This window comes from Chroicocephalus ridibundus, chromosome 2 (assembly GCF_963924245.1).
Source record: "Chroicocephalus ridibundus chromosome 2, bChrRid1.1, whole genome shotgun sequence".
Classification (NCBI taxonomy): Eukaryota; Metazoa; Chordata; class Aves; order Charadriiformes; family Laridae; genus Chroicocephalus; species Chroicocephalus ridibundus.
In genome coordinates, this window is record NC_086285.1 from 9,515,305 (window position 1) to 9,526,632 (window position 11,328).

General features: G+C 44.1%; 1 protein-coding gene across 1 annotated transcript; it reads left to right on the forward strand.

The window, feature by feature from the left end:
* Positions 1 to 454: 454 nt before the first annotated feature.
* On the forward strand, positions 455 to 10,528 carry INSIG1 (insulin induced gene 1). Its single transcript, XM_063324400.1, has 6 exons — positions 455 to 675; positions 987 to 1,375; positions 3,407 to 3,531; positions 4,203 to 4,369; positions 4,858 to 4,957; positions 8,236 to 10,528. The coding sequence occupies exons 2-6, from the start codon at positions 1,003 to 1,005 to the stop codon at positions 8,263 to 8,265; spliced, it is 795 nt and encodes a 264-aa protein (XP_063180470.1). The 5' UTR covers positions 455 to 675; positions 987 to 1,002; the 3' UTR covers positions 8,266 to 10,528.
* The last annotated feature ends 800 nt before the right edge of the window (positions 10,529 to 11,328 follow it).

Here is an 11,328-nt window from a genome sequence, read left to right on the forward strand (position 1 = left end):
AAGAGTATCTCCACCACCACCACCATCTCCACCGCCACCACCAGTATGTTCACCACCTCCCCGGGGCGGGCTGGTGGGCGCACCTCGTCCCCGGCCTCTCCTCAGGTCTCCCCCCCGCGCCCTCAGCGGGCGGTTACGACCGTTGGCGGGAGGACGTTGAGGGCCGCCCCGCGCGCCCGCCGCGCGCTGCCGCCCCGCCCCACCATTGGCCGCGGCCGTGCCGTCCCGCCGCCGTCAGCCGCGAGACGAGGCGCGGGGGGGGGGGGGGGGGGGGCGGGGGGGGGGAAGGCGGGTGGTGTGTCCCGCACGTCATATCAGCCGCCCGCCCGCCATTGGCTGCGCGCGCCTCACCCGACTGGACGCGGGCGCCCGGGCTGGCGCGGCGCCTCCCGCGCTCGGCGCTCGCGCCGGATCCCGCCCCGCCTCGCCGCGGCCCGGCCCCGCGGGTGAGGGGAGGAGGGAGGGGAGGGGCGGCGGAGCGGCGCGGAGCGCGGCGGCGGGGCCCCCTCGCTGCCTCCGGCCGCCGGTAGGTCGGCGGCGGGTAACGTGACACCCGCGGCTGGAGGCTTATAAACCTTAAGACGACAGCGGCGGCGGTGAAGTGGCAGGGAGGTGGCAGAGCGGTGGCGGGTCGCCCTCCCTCACGGGCCGAGGCGGCGGGCGCAGCCCCCTGAGGTGAGATGGGCGGGGAGGCCCCGGCGGGGCGGTTTGACGCCAATCCTGAGGGAAGAAGGGGTGGTCTAACGCGATCCCTGAGGGAAGAAGGGGCTGCGCGGGTCTGACGGGAGCTGCGGGCGGGGGGATCCCTGTCCGCCGCCGCCTCTCCCGGAGCCGGGGACCCCGCCGCGGACAGGCCGAGGCGGCGCTGGCAGCCGGCTGGGCTCCCGCTTTCCCCCCGCCCGGCGGGTGCTGGAGGCGGCGGCGGTGTGATTGGGCCGCGCTGCCCCGTTGTAACGGGCCGGTTTCCCCCCACGTGTGTATTTCAGGACGGCGGCGAAGCCGATGCCCAGGCTGGAGAGCTGCGCCTGGAGCTGCTCCTGCGCCGCCCGGGGAAGGCACAAACCCCCGCCGGGGGACGCAGCCGCCAAGGCGGGCGAGATGCTGAGCTCCTCCGTCCCCGGCCCTTCGCTGGCGGTGGCGGGTCACGGAGGACGCAGCCCCACCGGTGCCACCACCAGTGCCACCAGCGGCACCTTGAACTGGAGCCAGCACCTGGTGCAGCGGAGCGTGGTCCTCTTCGTGGTGGGCGCGTTCATGGCCCTGGTGCTGAACCTGCTGCAGATCCAGCGGAACGTGACTCTCTTCCCCGACGAGGTGATTTCCACCCTCTTCTCCTCCGCCTGGTGGGTGCCCCCGTGCTGCGGGACGGCAGCAGGTGAGTTACTGATCCGCACGCATGATTTTTTCCCCCCCATCCTCCCGTGGGGAGGCAAGGCGGTGGGGCTGAGCGTGACCCATGCAGGTGGGAGCTCAGCACTTCCACCGCCCGCGGCGAGCGACGCCAACCCTGGCTTTTGGAAGGATGCGTGCCCACGCCAGCTTCACCCACGGGCAGCAGCCACCCACGCGTGTCCAAAGGCTTTTTTTTTTTCCCCCCTCTTTTTTGCACTCATTGTGGGTAAAGTGTATTTTGGACACACGCGTCCGTCCCCCCTTCCCCGTGAGCGCGGCGGCTGGGCGCGGGATTCCCCCGCGCTCCGCCCCACGGCGGGGCACGAGTGGGGCCGCGACGCGGGTCTCCGCCCCCTCGCCGGCCATTGGCTGCGGGCGAACTGGTGAGTGGCGGGCGGCGCTCGCCATTGGCTGACGGCGCGAACTGGCCACGGGCGGGGCCCAAAACACGGAAGTCACGTGCGGCGGTGCCCGGCCTGGCCCGCTTCTGTTCGCCACACGCCCCTGGTCAAGCCCCCCCCACCCCACATTAGCGCCTCCAGAGCTGTCGCGCAAAACAGCCCGAGAAACTCCCGTGGGCCTCGGTGCGGTTGGCGGAGCAGCCGGTGTTTACCCGGCGCGTTAGCATGCGTAACTCCCTCCGCTCCTTGTCAAAATAAAGCCTTGATGAAGGTTTTAAAGGGCTTTAAAAGGCCTTATATAAAAGGGGAGAAAAAAGAAAGAAGGAAAATAAAGGAGAAAAAAATAAGGAAATAAACCCACTGTAATCTTTTTTTAATTTGCATTGAAACTACTTTGAACAACTCTACCATGTTTTGTTTTGGTGGTTTTTTTTAATGCAGTGATATTGTCCTGTACTACTTGTACCTCATAGTAAGGGAATATGAATGATAAACTGTAAACTTGAATGAATGATAAACTGTGTAGTAAAAAGATTGCCAGGGGATATGCTCTAATGAGAGGTCTTGTAGTCCTGTCACAGTTGGATAAATCTTTGGCATTAGCTGTTACTGTAAGGTAAAAGTCCTGGTAAGTGGCATCAGAATAGTGAAGCTGTTTCAGTATCAGATGATATGTTTTTCTTAGAACGGTTTGTCTTGTAGCCTTCTTGACATAGAAGCTATTCCTTTTAGGGGTTTGAGTAGGGGGGGGAAAAAGTGTTAGGAAAGGAAACAAAGAAACATGGATATTACATACAGTTAAAGCAGCTTGTCTAACTCTGGAGCTGGTGACAGCATGTGGAGTTGCAAGGCTTATAAGAATGGAACTCATCTACTGTTTGTGCTAGCAACTGAGATAACAGTAGCCTTTGTTTTTCTTCTGCAACTAATTTGCAGACTGAGGATGAGAAAATGCTAGATGCGGATAAAAACTTTGTCTGGTTAATGTGAGTAGGTTTTTTTCCCTGACAATAAATATGACTGATGGCAGATACTTCTTTAAGTTCTGCTTCTGTTTGGTATCAGAATTCATCTAATTTGGATGGCAGCGTAGGCTGATGTACAGCCCAGCAGAAGGAGAAAAAGCAGCTCTGCCAAGAAGCTTTTGAGTCCAGGCAAATACTTAATTTGGGGCCTGATTCACAATTGATGAGTTGAGTTCATAAAACTGACTGCCCTGCTCATGAGCAAAAACCACATATTCCATTCCTCGCGGTAATTAAGCTTTTTGTTATGCTTTATTATCTATTGGTACAAAATGAGCATCTGATCAGGATGTCAAATGATATACACTCATGGGAGAAAAGGAGCTTGTAGTCAGATACCTTAACATTGCAATATATATATCTACTTTAAAGGTTCAAACAGAATATTTGTGTTAGTGTTGTGTGGGGGTTTTTTTGTTTTGTTTTTCTTTTCTGGAGGGAGGTAGTAATTGTCTTTTTGCCAGGCTTACAGTAGCGTGATAAGCACCTCACTACTTTGTCAAGCACTTATTTGTCAAAATAATATTTAGTGATATTGAAGTAATCATTGTATAACAGTTAGTACAAGTAGTCTTACTTCTCTTGCAGCTGTTGTTGGCCTGCTGTATCCCTGCATTGACAGCCACCTTGGGGAACCACACAAATTCAAGAGAGAGTGGGCCAGCGTAATGCGATGTATAGCAGTTTTCGTTGGCATTAACCATGCAAGTGCTGTATCCTTGAACTAGTTTACATTGTTGGTTGATGTGCTTAGTCTGTTTTCATGAAACAGTTTCCCCCATTCATGTCTGGGAGAATTAAAAAGGTAAGGATGGTGCTACTGGCAGAGACATAAACTACTGTGAGACATGCAGTATTCTGCAGTAGTTAATTTAAGATAGATGACACAGTTAACTTAAAAGTAGTTGGGGGGGACATCTGGGAGGGGGGACGGATAGACATCATAGTATATCTGGTGCAACTGCAAGCATAGCAGTGTAAGTTGTGTTATTTTAATCTGTATGTTTTATACATCTAATATTTAACACAATTAACTAGTGGGGTACACTGAAGAGTGTTCTTTGTGTTGAATAATGATGCAGAAAACCTAAATCAGCAAGGATAGGTTACGTGAGACAAAAATCCATAAAAGTTAAATGTGTTACAATACGGTATATTCTTTAGATGCTCAGTGTGACAAAAATTGATGTTGCCTTTGCACTCACGCTCCAGTCAAAGTCAGCAAGAGCTATGATTGCTCAGCAAGTCTGAAAACCAGATCCTTAACATATTGTATATATAGAGACAGAATCATGCTCACATTCAGTTTGATTCCTCCCTTATCCAGTTTCAGCAGCAGGATGTCTGCAAACTTAAAAGGATTGTCCTTAACATCTTTTTCTAGAAACTAGATTTTGCAAACAACGTCCAGCTGTCCCTGACTCTAGCAGCCTTATCATTGGGTCTTTGGTGGACATTTGACCGTTCAAGAAGTGGTCTTGGACTTGGAATTACAATAGCCTTTGTAGCAACTCTGATAACCCAGTTTCTTGTATATAATGGTGTTTATCAGTAAGTTACTCTTTTAAAATACTATTTCAACTCTCTTGTCTTAATTAAAAACGGGTTCACGTGCACTGGAAGTTAGTTATTAATGTATTTGGCATGTTCTTGTAATAAGACATTTTATTTGTCTAAGGCAGCTAATTGTCTGGTTGTTCCAAATGACCAGAATGAGAACTGGGGGTGGAGGGTGGGGAGCAGACGAATTGGGATGTGTATTGAAATGGTAACAGCTCATCAAACTGAACTTCTGCTGTCTTGGTGTATCATTAACTGTCTCTCAGGAGAGAGAATTTCTGAACCATGCTAGCTAGGGCATTGGGTTTTAGAAGCTTTTCAAGTCAACAGACTTGATTTGGTCTCCTTGTTTCTCCTTCTGTGCTATTGGTTTGATTTAGTCTCTCCCTGGACCCAGGGAGAGAATTCTGTGGCATCTTGTTAAGTGTGCTAGGTGATGATAATTACTTGTCTCTAACTTATTTCCTTTTATTTACTAGGTATACATCCCCAGATTTTCTTTACATCCGTTCTTGGCTTCCATGTATATTTTTCTCAGGAGGTGTGACTGTAGGAAACATAGGACGCCAACTGGCTATGGTAATTACTGTATAATTAGTATTTCCTTTAACAATTCAAATACTTTCCATTGTTTTTAGTCCAAGAACAAACTATGCCTTTAAGGGTATGACTCACAAATTGACAGAGATAAATATAAGGTATCTTCCCAAGAGTTGAAATGTAAGCGTACAACCTGTGTTGCCAGTAGAGTGAGAATTGTCTTAGTGATTGTTTGAGGATCTTCTGTAGTTAACTTCTTCCAGCAACAGCCTAAATAAGACTGGAATCAGTACACCACTTCTGGTGAGAATCTTAATAACTCCTGCTCTGTCAGTACTTCGAATTAACATCTAAGGAAGCTAGAAAACTGAGACGCAGATGGGCTTTCACTAACTATTCAAGCGGTAAAGCTTTTTTGTTATGTAGATGAAAGGAAAACTCCCTATATAGCATTAAATTCCACCACTTTAGAACCAAATACACTCTTTTGGGTCACTTAAGACATAGTTCAAGTATCACTCTATATATGGGATAATACAGTACAAATGACTGTCTCATTTGCGAGGTTCTTAAGTATTTCCTTATAGTGTGCTTAAGAGTAAACCTGGCTGTATGCTTGCATGTCAGTCTAAGGTTTGATTGTGAAAAGTGTTCTGACAGTGATGGATAGTAATAATTAATACTGTATTGATTTAACTTCTGTCTTCCTTGCTACATAAACCCTTTATCCTGGAAAACATCCTTCAAGTATTTCACTTAAAGGTTGCTGCGGTTTAGGTACCTTTAATTTTTACTGAAAGAGGAGCCTTTGTAGACTTGGGAGTTCCTGAAATACTAGTCTCTGAACTGTTCAGTAAGGGGGAAAGCTGCTTTTTGTGACTGAGACACGAATGAGTAAAAAGATTAGTCTAAAACTAGCTGTCTTGTCTGTAACAGGGCTTTCTGTCTCTTCTACCTAGCCTTGCTAACCCAGTGGATGGATGCTAATGTACTTCTAGAGTGGATAGTCTGAACTTGATGCTGCAGACGGACAGGCTTGCAGATGAGCTGGGGAAGAGCCATGTTGCTTGATCACCACTGGCAAACGTTAAAGATCAATTACTTTAGTATTGATTCTCGGTTACACTAAATTAACAGTAACCTCTGGTAGAAAAGGCTGTTTAGAAAAAAAAAAAAAAATAACTTGGGGTAAATTTACTCCTACTCCTGTTCTTGAGGTTTTTTCTTTCATGCTGACTTGATGCCAAGTTACGGGTTTCCTGGGACCATGGTCACAATCATAACTTCACAGTCAGTATTGGTTTGCTCTGAGGCTCTTTAAAATACAAACTCATTTATCTCCCTTAAAGTCCCAGCGGTGCATGTGTTTTTTCTTAGGACTACATGTATGGGGGGAAGAGAGGTATAATTACTTTTTTTTAAAATTTGCCACTCACATCAAGTGAAAAAGATATGTTACTGTGGTTTTACTTTAGCTTTGCTATCGCAAGCAGAGTCTCAGAGTAAAATTATAGTCGGTTTTATGCCACAGTTCTGTATTTCACACTTGGCATATGCAGCACTTCCAGTTGCTATGCTGCTTATGTTAGAAATCAGTGGAAGGTGATCTTAAAGAAGAAAGAATTAAAAGAGTTAGGCACATAGGATTATTTTTTTCCCTTTGCCATCTTTTCACCTGGCATCTCACCTGAACATAGTTAAAATCAGACTGTCTTCTGCCTGCGACTTGCCTGTCAATCTTGTCATCTTTCCTCCAAAGAAAAAGAAGTTGGCAAGGCAAAGCATTCTGTTCTGTTTATCTAGAATTATCTTCTCATGTGTTTTACATTACCATTACTTAGTCTGGAAAAACTTGAAGAAGCCCAACATATTCATAGGAACACTTCTGCAAGTCACTGTGAAGCATTCACTGCTGGAAATTCAAAGAAATACACTTCTAAACCAGAATGGTAGCATTCAGTCTACTAGGTTTTTCGTCTATAGAGATGACCCAAAAGCATCAGTCTATTTTGTCAGCCATTACAATTATGGCAAGAAGAAGGAATATTGCATTTTCTAAACTAAACCTGAATAAAACATTTATTTTTGTAGCTGTATTTTCCTGTAGTCCCTGAGCTGTTTGGCTGCCTGTGGTAGTTGCAGATCAAACATTTTCTGGGCATGTCTAGAGCAGGAGGTGGCATCTGTGGAAAATACTCTAGTGGAGTAAAGTTGCCTTGCTTTTTCCTCAGCCCCTGCCTGGCATTTGCAGTTAGAAAAGAAATTAGAATGAGAACTGTCCCCGAGACGTCTCTTCCCATCCGAAGAAATGTTAGCTGGGAGATGATTGCTGCTTTTCAACCACTGGATTTCAAGCTCACTTGAAATTACACGCAGTAACCAAGTGCAGGGTTACCTTGAAACAAACCTGCTGTTAGCAGAGGGTTTTGCTCGTTTGTTGTTGGTTGTTTGGTGTGTTGGTTTTACTGTCAGCTTGAGGGTGAAATTCAACATTTTCTTTAATAGCTTTATTTCAAAAGAAAAGGTGAAGGTGCTGCTGCCGCCATCAACTCTTGCTGCTCATTACAGCACCTAAAGTTGCTCAGTCACTGCTTGGCAGCTGGGTTGAAGGGATGGCAGCACTTCGTTTTGAGTTGTAACCATCAGTTGTAACCAACATCTGGCAAACTAGGGTGGTATTCAGGACTTGGTCCTCACAAATATCTATTGTTTGCTAATGCGTGAGGCTGCAGAACTGTGAACGCATTCAGTACTTGCAAATACATTGGCATTTTCGCTGTAGAATGAGAAGAATGTATTACAAGCTTTGTTTTAAAGAAAAGGTAGTTAAATTTCTTACACTGACATATTACAGGGCTTCATACTAGAAAAGGGGCTTAGGAGGAAATGAGTAAGTCTGTCTGACACCAGGCTTTGATTGGAAGGTAAAGTAACTTGTGCTTGAAGACAGTTTGAAAGAGGGCTGTTTAAAAAAAAAAAAAAAACCAAACTGAATTAATGCCCATTAATTGAAGAACTGTTTACCTTCTGCTAAGAAATAAACTGGCATAGGGAAGAAAGCTAACAAAGTCTTATGAAAAGCATTGCAATTGGTAGATGGATTTATCAGATGCACTAATTGAGGCAGCACAGACCCATAGTGACTTTTCTGTCCACAGTTAAGGAGCATATCTTTGAGCTTTTATAAGAAGCCATGTCTGATAGGTCATTGTCAGCCTAAATGAAGTTACTTGACTATTTAAGCATTGAAAATATTGCATCACTGATCAGATGGCATTAAAATATAACCCATGTTTGTTGGTTTTTTTTATCCATAGGGTATTCCAGAGAAACCACACAATGACTAAATCTTTGAAGAAGAGAGCACGGTGCCAGTGTGAAAGCAACATTACGAAGATGTGTTCCTGTTTTAAATTGAAGATTATTTAGAAAAAATAATCTTTTTATGGGCTCACTGCACAAATGACTTGTGGAAAAAAATATTAATCCACTCTTAGAATAGCCAAGTGAAATTAACTGCTTATCTCAAAATCTTACCCTGATTTACCGCATAAGCATTTGCGTATGGCTGTTCTCTGGAAGAGTTTAACACCAAGTTGCATACAACTATTCAGGCTAAGTGGCAGCTTTCCAAGTATTAGATTCCACTCTAAGTTATTGAAGCAGCTGCCATATTTTAAAGCCTTGAAACTGAAATTTAATTACAAGCTCTTGTATCAGTGCCCAAAGGAAGTAGATCGACGGTGCTTAACAATGATGAAGTATGGTTTAATAGGAATAGTATTTATCCAAATCTTTAAGAAATAGGGTTATTTAAAAATAAGAGTGATCGAAACAGATTAAAGGCATTGCACAAATGCTTTTAGGAGTCTTATGAAGGAATCATGCCCTTACTTGTAATGCTGCATTAAGTTTCTGTCTTTGACAGTGGAGAGGGTTGGAGGAACGAAAGGCTGGAAGTCACTTAGTTTGAAATTTCTAAATTGCTTCAGTACGATAGGTGAACACTGGCGACAATCTTGTTCTAACATGAACTTTATCAGGAAATTCTGACTGGAAACTTCATTATTTCTGAAGCTTTCAGTCAGATTTGCTAGAATCAAGTTCTGTCCCCCATTCAGTAAGAAATTCAAGTGTGTGTGCATAATCTTAATACTAGATGTATGCTTCAGTATCTTACTGAAGGAATTCTTTGGTATCTTAAATGTCTGGTGTCACTGAAAAAACATGCACTGCAGGCCATTGCTTGACCGCTGAGTATGTGCCCCCAGTTCCTGAGATCTGCGGTTTCCTCCTAGAGGTGCCCTTGATCTTCTGTTTGAGTCAGGGTTTTTGACTGAAATAGTTGGAAACAGAAGCAGGCCTAAAATGTGATTTAAACTGTATGTGAAGAACAGCTCGTTTTCTCAGTTCAGTTTCTGAAAGAGATCACTACTTGTTTTTTCACAACCCTATAGAACTTGCAATCTGTGATTGCCTTCTTAAAAAGAAAAAAAAGTGCTTATGTCACTACATTAAACATTTGGTGTTTCTTAATACTTAGTTCTGGTGAGCACAACATATTCATTTGATAGCTTAGACCACAGGAGACCTAAATAGCAAGTATTAGGTCTTAAAGTTGAAGTGCAATGTACAGTAAATCTGAGCCTTGTGTTCTCTTCAATATCGATCATTTCTTATGAGAGATTAAAGAGAAAAGGGTTCTGAGTTCATTTCAATGCTGCATGGAGTCAAATGGAGCAATAATTTATTTAACTAGTAAAGCTAGTTTTGTTGTATCTTTCATTGAACCCAAATTTTTAGAAATACTCCAATTTTGTGGTTATGGTGTACTTGTAAACTTTTATGGATTTGCCTTTTTGTATTATGCAATATTTTTTTTGTGTTCATTTCCAATCCTATATGGCTTCAGATATAGTTAGAGGCATCAGTTAAAGACTGACCCATCAAAAAAGCTGTTGAGGCGAGGAAGCAGTGTTCTGGCTGTTTTCACTCTTCTAAGGGAATGCTATAACTGCTGCTTGTGCTTTTTTTGTAGCAGGAAAAGTTTAGCACAAAGTCCGTATTACGGAGCAGACCCCAATTCTAATCTTGCTTTGGTGTAAATCAAGAGTAATTTCATTGGTATAAGATCCTTCCTCAAATGTTAAAAGCCTAAATAATCACATTTTATAGGACTACTTGAAGAAATTAGATCCTCAGATCAGGATTGGATCAGCTCAGCTATTTTAAGAAGCATGCTACCTGCTGGGGAGACAGTTTTATGATCATCTTGACAGCAGTCTCAAAACATTATAAAAGTAAAGGTGACAGTGACATCTACAGCTGTTTGATTGATAGAGAAGTATTTAAGATTTATTTGTAAAGGCTGAAACTAAATCTGTTTGTGTTAGAAATAATGCAGCCAAAAATGTAAGTCAAAAGTTCATTTTTTGCCAATACTTCTTGAGTATGTTAACCAAAGTGATTTAAGTTTGGAAGAGGCAGGAGGGGAGTGAAGAAAATTTGCACTATTCTGAATTTGAACACTTAAATTCTCATTCTTACTGATAAGTTTTCCGCGGTGTGTTTGGTTTTACACTTTTTTTACTATTAAAGTTTTAAGATCAAGTCGTGTTTGCCTTGGATTCTCTGTATTCACATTATGCAGGAATCTTTCTTGAAAAGGACAGTTGTTATGGTTGCATAACAAATATTCAGTCATGCATACTCAGTGGCTTAAAAAAAAAAAAAAATCCTAAACTGAATTTAGAGATCAGCTTTTTAGAGGGGTTTCCAGCTTGGGTCACACAGTTGAAGAAAAAGAGTCTTGCTACCTTGCCAAGAAAGCGGCGTAAGTGTGTGTTACGGTTATGTGACTTAAGGTAGAGAATCCTATTACCTTTGTCTTCCAAGGTGCTGAAATTCATAATTTGAAACAAAATATGGAGGGGGCAGGGTAAAGACGCAGATTCCTGTTGAGGCTTGGTTATCTGCCGTAGTGGTTAGTAAACTCTGAAGCGTCTTAAAGAGTGCAACCAGTAAGAATGAGTAAGCACAGCTGGTAGGGCGAAGCAATTCTAAAACTCTTGCATCATCTAATTTAGGGAAGATGGCATCTTGCAAATTTAGACAAAAAGTCTTCAATTTTACCACACTTAAATATTTACTTAGGGCTTCTGGACGCTGCTATATTTGTGGTGGAAACAGCAGAATGGCTTTTTGACCAATCTTCATCTGTATCAGTACAGAGTCTGTCGGCTTAGGTGAAGAAGGCTTAATTAAGAACTTCTTAACTGTTTTAGCTTAAATAACCTGTGCTTGCTAGCTTCAGTGCGTGACAGCTGAGGAGGTAGGTGTTAACAGCTCTAATCTGAGGATGGCCAGGATCCTCCAGCTACATCGCTTTCTCTAAAACTCTGCTCAGATTT